The sequence below is a fragment of the Falco biarmicus genome, chromosome 4 (genome assembly GCF_023638135.1).
Source record: "Falco biarmicus isolate bFalBia1 chromosome 4, bFalBia1.pri, whole genome shotgun sequence".
Classification (NCBI taxonomy): Eukaryota; Metazoa; Chordata; class Aves; order Falconiformes; family Falconidae; genus Falco; species Falco biarmicus.
This window is the reverse complement of record NC_079291.1, coordinates 103,517,493-103,540,946: the sequence shown is the minus strand read 5'-3', so window position 1 is coordinate 103,540,946 and position 23,454 is coordinate 103,517,493. Positions and strand designations below refer to the sequence as shown.

The 23,454-nt window shown below is 35.0% G+C and overlaps 1 protein-coding gene across 4 annotated transcripts in view; it reads right to left on the bottom strand.

The window, feature by feature from the left end:
• The window catches only part of ERC2 (ELKS/RAB6-interacting/CAST family member 2), a 521,691-nt gene that overhangs the window by 128,792 nt on the left and 369,445 nt on the right, over positions 1-23,454 (bottom strand). For all 4 annotated transcript variants that reach the window (XM_056338313.1, XM_056338316.1, XM_056338314.1 and 1 more), the window contains one exon: positions 9,477-9,611. In XM_056338313.1, the coding sequence (XP_056194288.1) occupies positions 9,477-9,611 (135 nt within the window). The remainder of the gene's footprint in view (positions 1-9,476; positions 9,612-23,454) is intronic.

The window sequence follows — 23,454 nt, the reverse complement described above, 5'->3', positions numbered from 1 at the left end:
TTCCTAAATTAAATAAATCCATGTGACTCCAATGAGCTTAATGCAGGCTCAGCACTGCGCTAATACAATTGCGTGCTTCCTTCCAGCTTGAGGCACCAGCAGAGCAAGTTCACATACATTTAGTGAACAGACAAGAGCAAGCTTACACCTGCCCAAATACAATGTGTAAACATACAGGATAAAGAAACACAGATTATTAAACAAAAACTGGGTCAGGGAGGGAGCTAATAATTCCAATTTACTCCATTAAATAGCTATATCATATCACTTCTTTTATATACTAAAATGTCACTGGTGCCTTGAGTTTTCCCCTTATTTTTGTTTCTTCTTTCCCGAACAACTAAAAGACAAAGACTTAACGTTGCAGAAAACTCCCAAACATATTTCAGTTTTCCAAATACTAAACTTCTGCTCAGATTGAACTTTCTGCTCACAGTCTAAATAAATTTGAATAATTTCATTCTTTTCAAATAACCATGGTTATTTGAATAAGCTAAAATGTTTGGTTTATGTTTGTCCTCCTTTTAATTTGTGTTGTTTGGTTTCGTGGGTTTTTTTTACAGACAAATCCCAGTTTCAATATTCCTGAGACCTATTCAGGCCTTTGATGTTGGCAATTTTCAAGAATGGCTACAGAATATAAGGCAATATGCTAACAGCCTGGGCTGTAAAATACACCATGTAGCATGCACTCCTTTCTTCTAAAATTACATATGGATCAATACAGTGATTTGCAGATCAGGATCCAGACACTAAAGTAATAACTGTTGTTCGACTGTCCTGTGGCTCTGATTTCAAAGTCATCCACCTCAAACAAAACCCCATCTGACCTGTTCAGAGTTTTTCACATTTAATCTTTCAACAACTCCAAGGGTATTTAGCAGTTCCACCTGATGAACAAAGACTTGTTGCCAAGATCAGTGACCACTTTACAAATCAATAAACTTTTTTTGAGAGCACATGGTCTTCTTCAAAAAGTTAGTTTTTAGTGGCATACTCCTACTCCACAACAGTGAGATTATTGTCAACTTTCGTGTATCACTGCATGTGATTTCTTTTCTCAAATGAATGATTTTACAAGCATACTTTAAAAAATCTTATTAAAATGATACATATTTAATAATAAGAGTGCTATCAGATAGCTCCTTAAAAGATGGTTTTCTGACTGGAGAGCAGCAGGAAGGGAAGCTTCATAGATATACACTGCCCCATCACTCTCCTAATAAGCAGGACTTTTTCTTCTTTAGGTAATAGTTCTGAAACCTCGAACTACCTTTTAGGCCTCTCTGTTGAGATTCTAGAGTAACGGGAAATTTGATGGTGAATTTGTAACAAATTGCTTCTAAACACCACCACCTTGTAGAAGCGCCATCAAAAATATTTTAAATAGGAACAAAACCTCTATGTAGTCAGACTGGATTAAAAGATGTAAAAGGACATGCTACATGCTTGCGACACCATGTGACATTCCATCCTCAATTACAGCTGCTAAGAATAGGGCCAACTTTTTAGAAAGCAGCCAGATCCTACAGCTTTATGGCATGCCCTATGATACTAATATTTTTCTAAAAACCAGATTCTTTTCTATAGTATTATCTATAATCATAAAACGACAAAAAAAATATTTGTAGCCTTGCTGACCACGGAATGAAATATTCAACTTCGATTCAACTACAGCTTGGGAATTCAGGAAACTCTTACAAGGTGAGAAACACTTTACATATTATGTCTTTAAAAATCTCCAGTACTATAGGAAGTAAGATGATAGTTTTTAAAATCATCAGGATTGGCAATTAAGTCCTAAAATATGAAAATTCTGTGGACATTATACCTTCAGTCTTCTACCGTGTGGATGCAAAATCAAGTTCTTCCATATGCCCTCTCAAATAGAATAACCTCCTATTAAGAATGCCATTAAATTGAGTATATACTAGAAACATACATGTCATAGATTACGTACACAACTTCTTTTAAGTCACTTTTTTATGTAGAGATACTGTTTGTAATTTAAATAACCAAGTATAGTTTTTTACTATGTAGTCCATAAGCAGAAATTTGAAACTTAGGACTTTTCAACCACATACCAAAGATCTCTTGAACTTGAACAAGAAAGCCCTGGGTGATAGCAAAAGAATGTTATTGTATGTTATATGGAGACCATCCTAGAGTTAGAGACCTGTCATATGTGCCAGTACATTCATGGCTGTTCCAGAGACAGCAAGGAATCTGAAATGTCCAGAGAAATTAATATTAAGTGAATAATGGGTGATTACAGCCTGAAACTCAGAACAAGATATAAATATGGAGGGGGCAGAAAGGCTTCTGAGATTAGAAAACCCAAGGGAATGGGATGTCTCAATCTGACCAGACTTGTGGTTAGCCAGACATAATTCCCTGTTGGTTAGTAACTTACAGGCCTGTTATACTAAAAGCACAAGAAAAGAACGACAGAAGGGCTGCAGTACAACAAGGCAGCTGTGGCAGGGAATACAAATGTGCTGATTCCTATCAACCTTCAACAGCAACCACAATTTGCTTCAAGAGCACACAGTCATTCATGTGACACAAACAAGCACTTCCTCCAAAACATTTTCAATACAAGGAAGAAAACTGAAAGGTGATGCGGGCAACTGAGGCCAAGAGAAAGTGTTTAAAAAACCAGGAAGTATATAGAGGTGAGATATAAAAGAGGCAGGGAGCTGGACAGTAGGCTTTGTGATGAAGTCCATGCTATAGGGCAGGACAGCTTCTAAATCAGGAAGATTAAATCTATTTAGCCATGTTGTTCTTGTTCCAGATAGAACTTGGATGCAATGATCCAGATTAGATTACTGTACTGCACTCTACAAGGGGCTAAATATTACAACTCCTTGGAAATTGAAGCTAGCACAGAATGCTTATTAAGCTCATTTTCATGCTAGGAGTATTACACTCGCACTCCAGGATACACACTGACTGCCAAAATGTTTCCAGGTGGAATTTCAGTAAGATTGCCAACTCTCAAGCCAAAACTGAAGAGAATAAATTTAAGTTTTTAGTGCAAAGCTGCAAAATTATCTTTTTTTTTCCCAAGTTTTTTAAAGACTAGTAAAAACAGTTAATATTGCAATGTTATTGACATGGCAGCACTGAATCCCCATAAATGTATTTATATCAAATAAAAATCAGATGCACCAACGTAAACTAGGGAACACATCATGATTCACTGTAACATGACCATGTGTATGGGCAGAGGAGAGTTAGAGTCTTCCTACTGCTTGTGAAGTTTTCTTACCTCTTCCCCAGAGTTTAGGTCCAGACATACAAGGGCAAAAAAAGGTTGCCAACCTATACCTCTCCCTAAACAGAAGAGCAAAAAAAGAGGGAATAAAGGCAAGAATTGGCTGGAAACTTGGCTTTGCTCCCCAGCAGCAGCCAGAAGACCTAAACAAATCCATTACAGCTGAAATGAGGTACCCAAATATTCCTTCAAGAGGTCAGAGATCCTATCCTTTAATACGTCTGGAACCATGCTGCCACATGCTGCCCATAGCAGAATATGATGATAAGTAATATTTTTAAGAGTTATAACAAATAATCTTGGCAGTCCTGGGTTAATGGTTGGACTTGATGATCTATAAGGTCTTTCCAAAGCTAAATGATTCTATGAAAACCAAGATAATTAAAATATCAATACCTGAACCAAACCATACCACGTAAAATGTATGCACATTTCAAGCAGGATGTGTGTGTATTTTTCCTCCAAAAGACTGGTGGTACACCATCTAAAGGGGGTATGGACTCCCAGTAGCATATGTACAGTGCTTTACATCAGTAAGAAACATCCTATTCTTCGTTACAAATATGTACTCAAATACACATGTACATGCTTTTACAGGCTTATATGATAACATGCATTTATTTCTCTATATAAATGTAGCATATAAATTTAGAAAACCCAGTATTATCTACATAAATGCAAAATGTTTCAAGATTAACACTGTACATGCAGCTATCTCTTTCTCTTCAGAATTTGTGAGAAAACTTTCAAAACCCCGCCCTAGCATTCACTAAATTAAATGACATTTACGTTACAATATGCACACTTTCTTGTCTCCTTACAAAATCAAAAAAATGCCTCTGATACTGAGAAAATAATAAATTTTCAAATCTTGTTCTTTAGTTTCAAACCACTAGCAGTATGTTGGATTACAATCATCAAAAACCAGGTATCTAGAATTTACATGTAATACACTATCGAATAGGAAGTACAGGTTTGTACAGCACATGGCAATGAAATGACTGTACAAAAGAACAGTGTATGGAATGATAAACAACACAACACAGCATATAAAAAGTAAAATAAAATCCATGATTGAAAAATGTAAGCCAGAGCAATGACTAGGTTTCACTCATGATTATCATTGACTGTGCTGTTCTCTAAGATTATTTCAGCAGGGATTTTGCTATGGATCTCCTATTTGCTTGTTTTACAAGTAAACATTTGCTGGGCTAGTTCATTGTTCACAGAGTCTATGGAAATCTAGGGATGGCCGTACCTCAGGACAACACCTACTCCAAGCTCAACGCACCCACACAAGATGAAATATAACTATTATGTGCAACAGATATTCATCTAACCTGTTCTTAAAAATCTCTAAGTAAGCAGCTTCCATTACATCTGTATGAAAGAATGTCCACATTTTCTTTCCACTTACAGATTCATTAGACCCATAGGGAAAAAAGTTTCCTTTTTTTGAATAACTAACGTAGTTGTTCTTGGTAAAATTAAACTTAGCACTCCTGCTATTTCTCCAGTGGGCAGCGGACTACAATTGATTATCATCTTCTTTACAAAATATTTTATGTATTATAAGACTTATGTCTCCCCTTTAGTACTTCCTAGACTAAACAAACCTAGTACTACAAGCCTTCCTCATAGAGCATGTTCTCTAAAACTCCTGTCATTCTTGTTGCTCTCTTTTGTTCCTTTCTAATTTGTCTATCTTTCTCATACCGTGGTGATCAAAACTGTACACAGCTTTTCAGATGAGGTCTCACCAGTGCTTGAAAGGACAGAATAATTGCTTCCTGCTTCTTCGTTCGTATTACACACATCCCAGAACTAGATCCAAATTCACTGCAATGGTATTCCATTGTGCAATCCAGATGCCTTCTTCCATGCTGGTGCCTCATCAGTAACTTCTCCCCCTTGTAAATGGACTTGTGCTTATTGAATTTCGGATTAATTATTCTAGGCTTTCTCTTGAGTTCATTGAGACTGAAGCAGCTTATTGAGCTGCTCCTACTATACCTGGAGCTTCTTGGAGCTTGGTTCATCATACACTGAAGTAATTTCTAAAAAAAATACTCCGTGGAAGCAGATAAAGGACAAACCTCTTTGGAATGCTGCTGTGATTGTCCCTCCTGTCTGACAATGAGTAACAGAAAATTTATCTGTAGCATGTTATTTGTATCAGTTGCCCACCCCTCTCATGGTGATTTCATAATTAATTAAATTTAAATAGTATTATTTATACTTACAGATCTTAATATTGTAATTCCTTTTACATTACATATTAATTACATTACAAATTAATGTATTTATTTGAATATTAATAAATGGTGGGACAACATTAAAGGCCTTATGAATTCAAAGTATGTCACAGCTACCACTTTCTTCTTTAGCCACAAAGCCAGTTACCCTATCAAAGAAAAATAGATTTGCTTGACATAATTTGTCCTTGACAAATACAGGCAGACTAAATATAGGATGCATATGCTATGTAACAGCCATCTAGACCTGCATTCTGTTTTAGAGAGTGGCCCAAAACTGTCACCTAGGAAAGAGCGCAAGGATAAAGTGAGTACGTAGTGATAAACAATCTCATATCTTCAAGAACGTAATGTAAAAATAGTTTATCTAGTACTATTCTGATGGGAACCACCAGCTGATGGTTAGGAAAAGAGGATAAGGGCAAAGCAAGTATAAAGTGATCTGATACACACTGAGATGGATAGATAGGTAACGCCATACAGTCTGATACAGACATCAAACTACTGAAAATGAACAGTAAAAGGACTACAGGATTTCTCTTGATTCACTGATTAATAATTTAGTCCATAAGTTTCCAGGGTCTAAAATAAAGGTATCCATAGATCCCCACACATTTTATTTGTAAAGATACCAGTCTGAGAGAGCTGGGGTTGTTCAGCCTGGAGAACAGAAGGCTCCGGGGAGGCCTTTTTGTGTCCTTTCAATCCTTAAAAAAGGGGGCTTAGAAGTATGATGGGGACAGACTTTTCAGTAGGGCCTGTAGCAACAGGACAAGGGATAGTGTTTTTAAACTAAGAGGGTAGATTTACATCAGATATTAGGAAGCAAGTCTTTAATGTTCAGGTGGTGAGACACTGGAACAGTTTCCCCAGAGCAGCTGTGGATGCCCCATCCCTGGAAGTGTTTAAGGCCAGGCTGGATGGGGCTCGGAACAACCCGCCCCAGTGGAAAATGTCCCTGCCTGTGGCAGGGGGGTGGAACTGGATGATCTTTAAGGCCCTTTCCAACCCAAACCATTCTATAATTTATGATTCCTCAAGCCTCCAAGGATCTCCTACATCCTACGTGAGAGTTGTTCAATGTAATCGTAGTTTAGAGTAAAACTGAAAATAACAGTACTAGTAAATACTAGTAAAATAAATTATTTTCCTAGTATTTTACGTGATCTATCTTCAATGTACACATTTCCACCACTCATACAATTTCTTAAGTTAAGTTCTTGAAGATGTTTTGATACAGACTTTCATTATGCTTCTTATTCATTCTCTTCCCTGAATAACCTGCCGTGAAGAGCAACTTCTTCACTAAATGTTAGCTCTCTTATGTTGTCTTGTCCCTCAAATTTTATTTACAGGTTCAGGTTTCTTGAAGCAGTTGAAAGCAGTATCGGGGTTTCAGTAACACAGAGGTTGCTGTTACTTGTTTTTTCACATCTCTTGCCTTCATCCTGGTTTTCTCATTCTATTCCTTGCACAAAACCAAAACCTTTTTTACTTCATGGTTGTTGTCAGACAATTTTGCCTTCTTTTATAAACTCAGCAAACTTGTCTCTTAACCAGAAACAGAACTAAAACCAAAATAGCAAATCACAATACCCTTCTCCACTTTCTGAAAGAAAAGGTTGTTCTTAACGTGTTCCAAGAACTTGAAAGGTTCTGTGTTCTGTTCAGGCTTTTGTTTGTTTTTTGGTTTTGATTTTTTCTTTTAAGGTGGCATCTAAGAAATAGAGTTATGTCATACTTATCAGTTCCTGTCTTTAGTACAACTCTATTGGTCATTCTACGAAAGGCATCATTTACTTCTTTGTCTCCTATTCCCAATGAAGTAGTTGAACATACATCCCTGTTTTAACTTCACCAATGTTTTTCCTTTTCATTTCTACCAGCCGTTACAACTTTATAAACCAAGTTTGTATCAAACAATGATTCTTCATATAAAAGCAATGTTTTATTTTTCCCTAGGGTTTTCTACCTGAAAAAGTTACTTGCTTCTCTAGACTGTTTTTCCTACTCCAGATAAATACATACACGGATAACTTTCCTCCTTCCTCCTTGTCCTACTGTGACTGTCCTAAAACTCCTACAGTTTTCAGCTGTCACTCATTGTAGTAGGCTAAAGAGTCATACAATGATAAGATCTTAAAATTTGAAAGTCATCTTCAGGCCAGACTTCATGCATAGCTGACAAGGTCTCCACTTACTAAGCATATTCATTACAAATGGAATAGCAGCATCCAGTATCAGCTGGAAACGCATGGCATGCTGGAGACAAGGCGTACATCCACGTTTTAATTCCAAAATAGAAGTTTCTTTCTTGAAGTTTCATCTACTGCAGCTTAGCTTCTTTCATTTGTATTTCTCGTGGTTTAGCATTTCATACACAAAAACATGTATACGCATACATGTATGCACATACACACATAGTTTTTTGCCATAACACATTTAACAGTATCAGACCCAGACACTCCAGGGAACAATTATGAAAATATGTTCACTAGCAGAAGGGTATTTTAAGGATGAGCTAAAGTTGTAACTAGAATATTAAATACTATTTTGATGCGTACGTATACAAATATGATGTATGTTTTATATAATTGCATAAGGAATTAAAGAATTTATTATTTTCAATACTATTAACTTCATAATGATAACTAGCTATAACTAATAACAGTAACGTTTTTACTAATAGATATAACAATACTATGGCATTATTTTCAATATTATAACTATAAAATTAAAACAGATACTGATAATTTATTTTTGAGGGATCTGGTCTTTAAGCTTTCCAGAAATAAAAGGCACAGCATTTTCTGTTTGGAAACATCTGTTTAAACACATCAAAGCAATAAACTATTCAGTCAAGGTGCCTGCTTCACTCAGCTGTCCATGAATCAGAAGTACTGAGCTTGCATGCTGGACACTTAGCAAATTTCTGCCTGTTGACAGCAACATTATCTGGAAAACCACATTAAAGTATTCCAAAAGGTAAAGTGTTGGAACACTATAAGCCACAGAACATCATAAACATATACAGTGTAAATATTAAAACTATGTGACAGTAAACTTGTTTTAACCATTTTGTATTTTAATTTTCACTTAACTTTCATATCATTCATATTCTAAAATATTATCAACAAAAGTAAATGAGTTACATATTTACCAATTTTGGTTGGAAAATTGTGTTTATTTGTAAACAAATATTGACATTTACAAAATCAAAACAGTGTTGGGCTTATGGATATTTTTTCACCCTAGTTGGAGGAGGAAAGGTTCAATGCTAACATGCCCAATTAACATACTTTAGAAGGCCATGTTATTTGGACAGCTCTCTGCCCTTTCGGAAACACAAGACTCTAAGAATGATGATATTTTAAGAAGAATAATAGTGAATTACTAAGCATTTTTAAATCAAAACATCTCTTGAAATTGGTTTATCTTGCCTAGCTAAAAATGCACCACTATTGATTTTAAGCTATATCTGCTATTTGAAACCTTCAACAGAAAGATACTTCCAAAAACACATTTGGAATTATTGGTTTACAAGTTGCCAAAGGAAACCACTGCACAGGTTTTTCAATAGTAAGATTAATCCATATATTTTAAATAAACAAAAAATTACTCCAAAAAGTGAATACTTCTGAAACCACTAGTAATCACTAAGTGGGGATTTTTTTACTGGTGTTCTGCTGAAAATGCTGAGTTATAAAATCCTGAAAATAGCTGCACAACTTTTAAAGAAATATAGGGAAGAAAAATGTAAGACACCAGACAAAAAGCCAAAATGTTTAAATTGTCTCAGGGATGGAAATAAATACCAGAGCTATTAGTTTCAGTTCAAAGATCACTTCACTTGCTTATTATTTCTTTGGAATATTTATTTTATCTTGAAAGATCAAAATAATAAAATCATAAAACTGAAGGTGAAAAAAGAGGTGACTAACCTGATCTGGAGAGGGTCTGTGGTTGGAGTGTTGTGGCCTCCCAGGAGATCGATGATGGTGGTGGTGGTGATGGTGGTGGTAGTGGTGATGGTCATCATCGTAGTTATCTGCCATCAGTTTCATTCTGTTTTGTGTCTGTTTAAGATGTAAAGTGAGACAATTCTATTACATGTTGAAATATTTTGCCATTAACAGTGTTTTAGGAAGATCTTAGCTCTCTTTTTTTTTTCTTTTTTTTTTCTTTTTTTTTTTTCTCTTTGGTAGCTGTAAGGATCTAACAATAGAAGTCAGACTGCTGACTCACAAATAAAAAAAGATACCAAAGTATGTGAACACATCTTCCATCTCAGTTTTCACATGAGTAGAATTGCAGAAAGAAGTCAGAAAAGGGTATCATCGAGGATGTTGTGTTTGAAGGGTGGCAACAGAGACATTCAGCTTTTCTAAATTTAGTATTTTAGAACAGTTTTCCAGTCTATTATTACATCTTGCCATTTAACTCTCACTAAAAGGAATATTAAGTGTACTTCAAATATTTACAGTTAGCTAGTGAGGCATGTCAACAATAATCATGACTAGTTATGTTAAAAGCTCTGTTTTGGCTTAAATATTTTAATTGTACACCAGGATCACCCTGCTAAACAGTAAGTTAAAAGAATCTGAAAACTAACCGATACAGACACAGGCACTTAGAGAAATAAGTGATTAAGGAACTTGACACGTTACTGAATGAAAGTCTTAGATAAAGATCTTGAAAAAAAGATCAACACTTCAGCTACTGCCATGTACAGATAATAAAATCTATGTCACCGTGAGATAACAAGATACATTGCTGCTCTTCATCACTATTACAATTATTCCATACCATAAAATACATAGACTGGTATAATTCAAAACTTGCTCATAATACCCAAAATATCTTACTGCCAATTGCTCAAGACCATCAGATACAGCAATTATTCCTTCTGTTAGCAGGACTGAAGGCTGTCTCAGGCAAACTTGTTAACATGTAATCAAGCGTTACTTATTTTTGCACTAACAAAGCCCAGAAGAAAATGCTGCTAAGTCTCAAAGAGTTTTTGCAAAATTATAAGAATCAATTAGATATAGAATTAATATAATGCAGATGACTGAAGGAAAGATAGTAGTCTTAACACTTAATGTAATCTTCAAAAAATCTCACCTGAATCCTATAGGAGAAAGATTGTTCTTGAAGGAACATTATCTATCTACTTCATGCTGATTTTCTGTGCTGACATCATTTGCATTGGTCAAGCACAAACAAATCTACTTTGCACATAGACACTTTTGGTGGACAGTGAGAGACTGTTTCAAGAGACTGAAATCAATTGCAAAAAGCCACTGTTTAGTTCTACACACACTCCAAGTAGCAAGATTCATACTAACTCCAGTGAGGATGCCGGATAAAGACGTTACCCCCAGGAGTCTGCCCAAACTAATGAGTTCTGAATGAGCAACTTAAACAGATGAATTCAAACACAACCCATGTAGTCATGTATGTTGCTGTATTAACAGGTCTAACTGTCTTCCAATTTGAAGTGCTCATGACATAGCTAGTGTCCTATACCTAGTATGTGGTAAATTTACTTCCAGAACTATTGTAAATTGATTTTCCTACGAGAACAATCCAATATCAAAATCTCCATTAAGAAAAATCTCACTGGTAGGTGTATTTTAATGTAAAACGTAAAAATTCAGAGATTGCTCTTCAATTCCCCAATTTTAATGTTTCTTGCTAAAGTAGAAAAGATATTTGGAAAAAATGTAAACTAAATATTCATATTACACAATATCTGAAGTATAAAAAAATCTAATGTGAGGAAAACTATGCATCACGGGGATCACAGGAAATCCTGATATGTCTTTTTAGCAATTTTTTTTTTTTGGAAGAGTCACAATGATTCTCAAGCACTTCATATAATGCCCATCAGAAGGATCATAGAAAACTTTTACAGGAGGAGACCTGTACTTCGTTCAAGTAAAAACAAAACAACCAAACAACCAAACCAAACCTTTAAAGCATCCATGATATTACAATAGAAAAAACAACTGCGATGGGATGCACGCATGCTTTAGTCACTGTCACTTTTTCTGAGCATCTCTATAGCACTAAAAGAGCATCTTCTCAGTGTGTTACAGAATAAATGCCCTCCACAGGTCAAGCGGTGGATTCATTTGAACAGGAATTGCATTAGCACTGTATGGTAACATTTCACAGTTTTTAACACTATTTTCTGCACAGTTGGAACCGTTTCTTTCTCTCTCTCTCCTCATTAAGGAGACAGAAGCAAACAGCTGTATGAAATTCAGCTATGAATTTCTATCAATTTTGCCAAGAAACCAACTCAATCTGAATCATCATAGTTGGTCTGCCTGTCTTCAGATTCAAAGAGGAAGGCCTTTAGAACAAGAGTGGAAAAGATGGAGAATTAATAGACAAATAATAACCCACTTACTGTAAACACTGTAATATCCTGCCTCTTTGGGGAAGCTCCTCACATTTTATTAGTTTATTTTCTTATCAATGAACAGCCTTAAATTTCCTACCTTTCAACTGTATTCCATAAAAGAATGCAAAAGTTAAACAAGATGATATATGCAATCCTAAAAGTGTCCCCTGTAATGAGGTGTTGGGGATTAGACATGTCATGGGATAAGAACTGTAAATGAATGATGTCATCTTTCTAATTTGGTGCTGAAATATAAATAAACCACTTCTAATGTTTCTTCCTTTTGGATGCCAGATTGCAGTAAAATGTGCACAAAGAAATGTTAATGCTGTAGTAGGCTTCCTTTAGTGTGCCTGTCCTAGAAGCAAAATATTAAAAATAAATAATAAAGAAATGTGAAATGAAAATTGTTTTCCTCTCAAGTGATCATCAAACCATCAAAAAATATATTACTTGTGATTGTCATTAATTTCTTAAAATTATGCTAAACATTTTGCAAAATATTATTTTTAAAAGCTTTTTGGTTTTATTTGTTAGCTCTTCACAATGATAACTAATACCATTTTGAGGTTCTATTTGTCTTTAATTAAGCTACTCTCAGAGTGCTATACTTCCACACTGAACTGTATTTGCCAGGTATGCTTAGCTTTGACTTAAGAAATACAAACCATGGTATTATTTCAAACTTTTAAAAGGAGGAGTTTTGAGGAGAATGAACAGGAGGATTTCTGAAGGAGGAACAAATGTGAAGCCATCCAGAGAAACAATACAATCCTTTTCAGGTTCTTCCAAACAAAATTCTGTGACATTATTTCTGTTTGCTTCCCTTGCTAACTCTTCTAATTTTTAGTAGGCTTTGAAATGCCATGTATATTTTTATTTGAGGAAGAAATTAATTAACCACATTGCAATTTGTTCAGGAGCCTAGGGCTTCACAACCCTACACCTCCATACAAGCACATACACAAACATACAGAACGGCACATACATTTTTGAAAAACATTGGTTTATCAGACAGACAGTAAAATCCTCATGGTCTGGGTCCCATATCAGCACATTAAAAGACTGCTTCAGTATTGTCTGTGAGGGAGAAATACCATCTACTGACTTGGTAATGCCATCATTTCTTGCAACATCTTCAGCATCCTTGAAAATTTCCTATTCAATAACATCCAAGACCTTTTCTTAGATTTCTTTTGAAAGCACAACAGATTACACAATATGACTTTTCTGAATGATCGGGAAACTTAGTCTTGAAACGTACAATTCATGAAAATTAGTGATGATAGTACACACATTTAAACTGTGCCATATCTAATTTGCATCATGTATTACTCTGCATGAGTTAATCCATATCTGAAATAGTTATATAGTTCAAAATTGTATTCACATTTTGCTCTCAAAACTATTATTACTGATACAGTTTTCCTGGAGATGGGGTTTCTCAAAATTTACATAGCCTCAGCTCTGACAACATAATTATAACATCAACAATTTTTTTTGAAAATGCCTGGTGAATACCAGGCCCACACCTGAGAAAGAGCAGGTTTTAATTGGTATTTATACCAGGAAAGAAAAATATGTTCACTTGTAAAATGCAACAATTAATTAACTGCATCTTCTACAGACCAGTATGCCTTAGTTTTAGCCTAAACTGTTTCCTCAGAGTGTTTTGCTAAATTTGTTGACTACATTCAATAAATACCGCATCCATTTTAAAATAAAGGAGTGATAGAGGAATTAAAAGCAGCTTAAATCTAGGTGCACAGGTATATTAACCCTTAGGGCTTGAAACAGTTGTCTTTGATCATTCAATATCACTATTTGCTAAGCTGTCAAGGTCATGAATGGTATGTGTAACTGAATTTTTAACTCACCAAAGAATTTATGATCTAGCACTGTAAGAAAACTGACAGATACTTCTCCTAAAATTCTGTGGTGTTTAAGTAAGGATCTGCTGAAGTGAAATGAAAATCTTTGATTGACTGGTAACAGACTACATAGCTTAACAGCAATCTGTAACTGTAAAACTATAATATTAAAACTGTCTTTTAAAAAATATTTTAGCAAGGTGGCAATAGGGAACTATGCTTTGATCTGTCATATGGATCAAGTTAACAACAAAACTCTCATGAATGAGGTTCAAATGAGGAAAAAATAGTAAGATTTGTTGCTCTGGGATATAGGTATAATACCATTCAATAGCTATTACTTTCCTTTGGATTTTCTTCTCAATCTCTTCAATTAAAGAGAATTTGAAACATTTCTAGAATATTCACTTTCAGTAGGGTAGGAATTTTCCCTAAGTAATATGGGAGGGAGGCAGATACAAGGCCTACAAGCTACCCTGGAGATATTTTGTGGTCTAACTATTAAAAGTATGGAATTTAAAATCTAGAGCGCCACATTCTAGCTTTGATTATTCAATGGCCTCTTGTTGTCTTCAACAACATAGAACATCTATTTCTTGCAATCTCACTATTTGAAAGTAAGTTTATTCACACTTCCCCCCCCCCCCCCCAACTAAGTTTTCTAACACTTCCACAAAGCACTTCTCTTGTGACAGGTGTTTAGATTCAGTCTTCCTGATTTCTACTAATAAATGATTTAATCTGAGCATTTTTCCCTAGGACAATAATTTTAGAACACACACACACACAAATATCTATTTTTAACTTTGAAATCCAGAATGTAGGGATCTAAAATCTGTGTGCTTAAGGCTGCAAGTTTATCCAGAAATTGCATAAACTTAGTGGAGTTAACCTGGAATTAATGAAAGCATGTGCAACTGCAATTGCTTTTTCACTATGAATCCAGTGCTTCAGGCTTGAATTCCATTAGCTGTGCGTTAATGAAATGTTTGCTAATGAAGCCAGCTCTGTATTTACTCTCTCAGAATAAAATCAGTTTTCATGTCCAAACAATATTTTTACACATTCTTTGAAAACTGTTATCGTTTGAAGTGAAGAATTTCTTATAATTTCTGCTGCATCACAATACAAAAGTTGCTAACTGCCATAGAATAAAATTTATAGCTGATTTGTTATATGATAAGTCACAGTTAATTAAATATTGGACAACAAATGTTGTACTTGGCCTCAGACATCCTTAAAGTTCACCAAATTACATTCGGCACTCACAATCTGTTAAAAGACTAGAATAGTTTGCACAAAATGAAGACTTCACAAAAACAATTCATTTGTTCGTTAAAAAATACAAATTATTCCACAATGTAGACTGTTACATTTGTGTAAGACAGGAAGAGATTCTTGAAAAGTAGGTACAAAAGGTATTTCAGAAGGCAATACAGAATGCTGTGTTTCCAAGTAACCCTTATGGTGACTTCTAAGACCAATGAAGTCATCACTGGCTATATTAAAAAATAAAATTAAACTATGAGTAAAGCCTCTATTTCTAGAACTTAAGCAGATTCACTGTTTTGTGGTGGGTTTTTTTTGGTTTTTTTGTTTTTGGGGGTTTTTTTGGGTGGGGGAATCTCTTCTGCAAGTTTCCATTTATTGTTGTTTGACCATCATTTAATCTCTTTCTGAGATCAAAAATAAAAAGTTCAAGTTCCAGCTTTGGAGCCTCTAAAAAACATATTCAACATCACTGTCACTTAGTTCCACTCTCTTTGATCATCTCAAGCTTACTAGAGATACATGCATCAGGATGTATCCCTGTGGCTTCTGCCACGGCTTTTATATGCATCAGCTTTGGCTTCTGAACTTCTGAGCTAGCCAATTCTGTAAAACATGCTTGTTTTAAGCACCTGGACAATGTCCATGCTTACGGCAAAGCTCACACTAAATGTTTTGCTCTGTCAGGGACCTGCTGACCTACCTTCAGAAGCAGAAACGTGCAATTTGATAAGCCAAACAGTGAGTTTACTCTGCCATCTAGAAAAGAGATTTAAGAAAGATTCCATTGCAAAGTTTCAGTAGAAACTTCTTTTGCTTAAACTTCTTCATACAAAGAGATTTTTGAGTGCTAGTTCACTATATTATTTAGCTGAAACAAAAGAGAGAATTCCTAGTCTATTACTGTTAAAAAGCCTGACCTTGAGATTGCTCTTAATTCTTTTTAATGGTAGCAGACTTGAATCAATACATGATTAAATGAGATCAATTGTTAAAATATATTCACCAACTATGGTTTTCACAGAAGGACTTGTGTCATTTTTCCACAAGCTGAAGGATCTGTTAATTGGCCATTGCTTTGAAGGACCTTTTGCCAAAACTAGAGCTCCATGGAAGAAGTGGACTTCAACATTCTTCAATATACTTCAAAGTATTCCAGAGCATGTATTATTTTATGCTAAGTATTCAGGCCATTTCTGACAGCATAATACTATCAAAATAATGCTAATTATTTAAAAAATAAATTATACTCTTGTCTTCAGTCATTAGAAATGTATGATAATGTTTAATTCAGTCTTTTTTCTTCTTATGCAGTGAGACACCAAGAAAATTCCAACAGAAATAAACCTTAAGTTATGAATCCTGTAAGTTTACAAGCACTCATCAGAAACCAAAAGATAACAAAAACATTACAGTACGGTAACCAACTAGGGACTCCAGATGCTAAATAACTATCATAATCATAACCGTATGGGTGTTGGAATGCATCACTAAGGGGTAGAGTTATGTTTTAATGAGTGCTTTATTTATGCATTTTCTTTTTATAACATCCCTGTAATGTAATCTATTCTTATATTCTTACTCTTAACTGTATTTTAACATGGGTTTTGCTGCTTTGTTTCCCACCTCCACTGAAGAACACAATTTTTTCCCTGTTAAAATTCCAAATGGGCTAATAAGCATGTTTTTCTTTTCCTGTTATAGTGTATGACTTGTCTTGGGAAGTGTGAGAGACAGGATGCATGCAGGCTAAAAGTGTGCATGATAGCTTATTGGAGAAAAGTTTGGCTACTCCTCATTTAGTTCTTTTTATTTTTTACCTCATTAACGATATGACTGTTGCATAAGAGTAATGAACACAGTAAAGTTTTTATGATAAGAAAGCATATATTTTTTTTCTTTTCCCCATCTATATTAAACTTAATTCATGTGATGTTTTAAATTAAAATCTTACCATTCTTATCATTTGTAACACACATGTAACCAGAACACTTGTTCTTCAGGCCCTGTCTGCCCTTCCCAGTTTCACCCAACCGAGAATAGGGACTAAGAAACAGTACTGAGTGGTTTCCAAGTTTTCATGAAATCCAACCTTCCTCCCAGGTGAAATACAAAAGCAATTGCTGGTCATATTAGATACTCTTGACTCCTGTGAAGCAATGGGAAGCAGCTTCCAACGCAGATCTTGGATCTGATAATTTAGTGTTGAGCATGAGCATAAAAATTTTACATGTATTTCAGTTCTTTTTTAATTAATGCAGTATTTAACTGATATTAACAACCATTAACACCTTCTCCTTTCAAAGATCACAAAATGTAACTGACTTGTCCTGAAAGAAGTTAGAACTCATAGTAAGCCTGCCTCTTCAATAGCTGAAGGATAATAGTCTCACAAACACCAGCTGGGATATTAGACACTTGCAGACTGAGACACGCAGCAGTTCCAAGTGCCAAGCAGACACTTATCTAAAGTACTACGGCCAAATTTCAACTTTCCTGACACTTGTGACTGAACAAAGTTATGTTGATTTGAACATGGTCCATCTGACTTTTAGTTGCGGTCTCTGCATTTACAGTTTGTGTTTTTGAAGTCTTTTTAAGTTCCGTGAATTAAAAGTATGGCTTGAAGCGCAGGAAATATCTTGTAATAATACAGCATACTCAGTAATGTATAGGCTAAAGTCAGACAAATACTTTTAGCATGAGTCCTACTACCGAACTTGGTAATTACATAGGAGTATGTAAGAACATAGACACAAAGAAGTGGGTTAAAAAGCATAATTAAAGCTCTGAAACAGTAGCTGCCTGAGGACATCTCGGGCCAGGTCCTACTAAATGTAGACAAGCAATGTAAGAAGGTAAAATTCTCTGGTTTTTCTTTTTTTTTTTTTTTTTTTTTTTCCTTAACAACAGGAAATAACTCATTAAAAAGATACTTCCCCATAATAATTATTTAAAAGCAGACATGAATCAGACACTTCAGTAGCTAAACAAGACCTTTGAAACTGCAAATCTCTGGTTAGTAGCACTGATTGTCTTTCAGTGTTTTTAATGTCTGAATAGTTGATTTCAGTTGTAATTTCTGCAATTTCATTACCAAGCCCAGCTCTCTCATTTGTATCATATATAAAATACAGCCTAAGCGGAAATTACTACATTTCTTCCATTACATGCAATAAAAGTTGACAAATAAAACATAAATTTCAACATATGGATGGTATATTAGAATATTGACGGAAATGGAGATAACATCACAACAGTGTCTTGACATGCTTTATAGACACCTTACCTACAACTAATCTTTGATGCTAGATTGTAGAAGTGATAAGTTTTATACACCATCAAAGTAGGAGAAAAATTTGACACCCAATTCTTACAGAATTTTTTAATAACTGGCTACTTAGCACTGTACTTAAGATCAAGTGTTAAATTATATTTAGCTTGATTATCATAGAGTACTCTGTAGCAGAACTTAAGGACTTGTTTCAAAAATGTCTCATGGAGAAAAAAACAAACCAAAACCAAAAACTTTTTGGCTTGGGAGTTCACTCATTTATATAATGGAGATATTTGCTATTCTTATCTGAGATACTTAATATCCATTTTCACCTATTGAGCCAGCTAGATAAAAAATTACAAAAGTTTCAGTGTTAATATATACATTATTTTATATGTGTATTACATACTTTTTCCCTTTAAGATTTCCAGACTCGGTGAAGTTAAACCATTTGTCTGAACAAAGTGCATTATGACAGCTACAGCTATTGAGAAGTTCTAGTATAAGTTCACAATGAGATTATCACCAGTAAAAAAGGGTGCCATTAGACACCGCCATGCTTAAGATATGATATAAATTCTTCAAGGACAAAAAACCTCCGCACAGACAACAAACAGAAACAGATTTTAAAGCAGCTCACCAACCACAGAGCAGGAAAGGACTTATGTCCCAGGCTTGTCATGCCTTCAGGGCCTGACGGCTACAAGGCAAAAAGCTCCTCTTGTTGGAAAATGTTTGTGTAAAAATACCATCCCAAAGAATTTGGATTCCTGAGAGCATGAGGAAAAAGTGATGCCATATCCAGCTACAACTTGAGTTCGTTTTTTATAATATAAATTGTCAAATCGTACTGAGAATAACTGAAAAGTTTTGTGTGACCACTGCCAACATTTTCAGTATTTTTCCAACACAGAACATTTCTTCTGAATTAATTAATCTGATCAGGCAAAGGCTCTTAGCTACACACGCATTCTCTTTCATCCCTCATGCCATATGGAGCCTGCCGTGTGAAGCTATAGGGAGAAGTGGGACTCTGCTCTTTCACCCCTACACTGATCTGTCTGCACTCGGTTTATATCTAAGCTGCTTGTACTTGGCAAAATTGAGAATTACAGACTCAGATTCAAAAATATAGATTCAAAATTCAGATTACAAATGAAGATAATAAAACCCAAAGTTAAGACATGCAGAAAGACTGCCTTAGGACATTCCTAATTAATACAAAAGTATTAACTACAAGAGTTTTTAAGGTAGTGAAATTCAAGGCCATTGAATGCATGGGCTGCTGTACTGATGTCAATGGGATCTGAACAGACACAGTTAAAATCAGAGGTTAATAGCCACTTTGCTACATTGTCTAAGATTTTTTTAAGGCAAAAATAACCAGAATAATTTTCCTCATATGGAAGTTCAACACATAAAGCTATTAGAACATCTATTCTTACCTGCCCAAAAGAAAACAAAGAGCTTGTGTATCATAACTGTAACAAAAAATAAAACTCCTAAAACTTAAGGGTCTCCGATTACTCATTTGTTCAAAGTTAGGTGCTTAAAGCTTGAGCAAGATCAATATTATGAGTGATAGCAAACAGTATAAACAGAAGAGGAAAAAAAATCGTACAACAGTCAAGTGTATCTGCAGTACCCGTGTGAACGGCTTTATAACATGGATTCTCTTTACTGTGCAGTAACATTAAGACTCAACAGTACAATAAGTCTCTCTCTGAAGTAATCTGTGTATATAATAATTAACAATAATAATAACAAGAAGAACAACAACAAGAACAACATAGCATTCTGTGCTACTATAATATTGCCACCTGTGAAATCCAAGGAGATCTGAAACATGAACTTAGTTTAACATCAGAAACAGAAGCAATAGAGATTAGGAACCAACACAATACCAGGACAGTGCTACTGATCACAGGTTTTACAGATGATAATGTCTACAGGAACCATAAGAAAGCACTGCAAGACTTTTTTGTTCCCACACTTGTTAAACATTAGCAGGCTTAAATGTAATTAATTAATGCACAGTGTTGCAGAAGAATGTTTTGGACTGCCAGAATAATCACAATGACAACAACTTCTAATCCTGGTTTTTTTTTCTTATACAGTAATATAAACACTTTCAATATCATAAAATACACAATGCAATACAGCTGAATTAATCAAACAGGGAAAATATAGCTTGGGGCATTTTGTTATTCTTGAGTGCTTGATGTCACCACCATAATATCACATTAGCACTATTTCTGATGTATTTAAATAGAACAGTATATGTAACGCAACACACTGCCTTCAATTCCATTTTACTCCTCTGCTGCTGCAAGAATCCTTTGGAATATTTGGATTGGATGTTAATTATTAAGAAATACTTCTATGTATTCCATGCAGGAGAAAATATCTCTAGTGGTTAATATACTAAGAAACTGTGGCTACACAGATTTTTTAAATTCTTTGATTGTTTCTCACCCTTTTTGTTTCATTAGCGATATGTTAATGTGATGAAATATAGAGTAGTGAACTAATAGACTAGAGAAGACTGCCAAACACCAGCTTTGCCTCTGGCCAGAGTGTTCTGTACACCTGCAGTCTTGAAAACACTGGAAAGGTTTCTAATTTCATGTTTTGAGAAGAAAAATAAAATGCTCTCAAGGAGTTAGAAGACTTTGCATTTTGGCCAACTCCACGTACATTTTTGGCTTTATATCCCAAAAGCAAAAAGAGGCAACAGGGAAATTTTCTTGCAGTATCCAAATTCAGCATGAATCAGGAACATAGCAGTGTCTTCTGCTCTTACCAAAATCTCTTGAGCTGTTCTAAAAATGGACCTTAAGCTAATTATTTCATGAAGGATTGCATCACTATACAAATTTCTCTAAAAATAGCTGTCTTAGAATTCTCAAAAGGAATCTTGGCCAGGATGATTATAAATATTATGTAATCACTCAGCCAAGCCCTCATGCTGATTTGTTTAATACTGTATTTCTAAAAGTTTTTTTAAGCCTACTACAAAGTTCTATGGCTCTCAAAATAGAGCATTTGGTGTATGAATCAGAACAATTCCAGTGGTTCTGTTTTACTGGGAATGCTTTTATTTAAACCACTAAACAATAAATATTTAACTGACAGATTGCAGCTGCTAAATTGTCCTTATATCACTAAAATTAAATATGCTTGTTTCTTATGAGAAGGTGTTTGTAACACAGAGGTCAGTATTATTACTACTAATTTCACAGGCGGATACATTGTGATACAAATAATTTTCCTAGGTTATCAAAATATAATATGAAAAAACCTGTAAAAGTAAGCCAGCACTTGAGATAAAACCAACGCTTTTCTTCCAGCTTAGAAATAATAGCTATACTTAAACTCACACAGTCACAATCCATAAAAAGACTGCTCTAGTCATTCCCATAAATTATATTTTGGTCTTTAATATATGTACATCTGTAGCTTCATATTTAAAACAAATCACATATGTTCTCATTCCACTACAAAGGCAGTATATTTCATTTTTTTAAGATGCTCCTTTATCTTTTTCATTGTGAAGAACTGTGACAAATTACTTCAAAATCAATGTCTTGGTGGTTTACATTCTGTTTGATGTTCCCAAAGGCCAGAAAAATAAGAATACAAAAACTAGAGAAAGGCATTCAACTGTGTATTTGGTGCTAGGAGCATTACTTCAGTAATGAGCTATTTAAAAAAAGAAAAAACCCCTGAAATTTGCAACTGAGACTTTATTAAACTTTCTTTTTTTTGAACGCATTACATTTCTGGTTTAATTCTATTTTGGTTTAGATTACTATTGTGATATCCATTGTCAGTCTGTGGGCACTGTTGAGCAATGAAAATCAGTATATTTGTCAATGCAGAAAACATTGACATTCTATGACTAAAAAAATAATTGATTAGTTCAAATGAAAAGGACGCAGGTGTCTTTTGGAATTTGGGGGTGGGGGGAAAGGGGGGAATTTGGAAAGTAAATACTTTGCCTCCAAGCTGAGTAATAAGTGACTTCACTGTTGTAAGACAAACTACATTAAAAATAAAAGACATAAAATAACATCAAGTTTTTGACATGGATACACTCAAATGAATATTCATGCCCAAGCAGGCCATGCACTCTATTTGTTTTACCTTTGCCAGAATGGTGCCTGTTCAGACAATAGCCTGTTACTCCTAGATATTGAAAAGTTCTTGGTACTTTTCTTCCTCTCATGGAATTTCTCATGCTCACTGCTATAGCACAAAGTTAATAGTCTTCTGAAGCAACCCTAAGGAAGCTTATTGAGAACGAGGAAGGTTCCCGTTGAAACAAAAAATACACCAGGATGCTTCAGAAGTCTACCAGAGTGATTAGAGAAGTTTTTCACAGTGTAAGTCTGTGGTAAAAGCAGCTACATTTGCATTTAGGCAATTCAATCCCAGTGTAAGTCTGTGATACATTACAGTGCAGTGATAGAATCTGTTTTTCTGGCCCTAATCCAATAACAATAAAATTCTATGAGTAACCTCAATACGTTGGGTTACTCCACAGAGTTTAATAGAATTGACCTCCTGAACCTTTAAGACATCTACTACATACTGTGCCCTATCTCTTTAAATATGAAGCAGGCTTTTGATGCCTGCAATGACCTCATACGGTGGGAGCCACTACAGCTCTTTTACAGCATTCTGAGTAGCAGGAGATGAATCTGCAAACATTTTGATGTTCCAATTAGGTAAGCAGCTATAAATGTTATGAAGTCTATCCATTAAAACTTCACAACCCCTTCGCTTAAATTGCGACCCTCACTGGTCTCATCAGAGTTAGGTGAAAGAGCAGCAGATGGCCCTCTCCTGCATACAGAAATATTAAGGAGGAGTGTTCACATTTTTTGTATGAAAAAGAAAAAAAAATCTGACTCTAGCAAATTTCCTTTCATCAACAGGATTCTCCAGAGGAAGGCAGTGATGCCTGAAAGATGATATTCCTGGGTATTCCATGTATACAATCAGAAATCTTGGATTCTGATGAATTTACATACATACCTCTCCTTCTCTCTCTCTCTCAAGAAACAGCCCTGGTAGCTCTCTCCAAA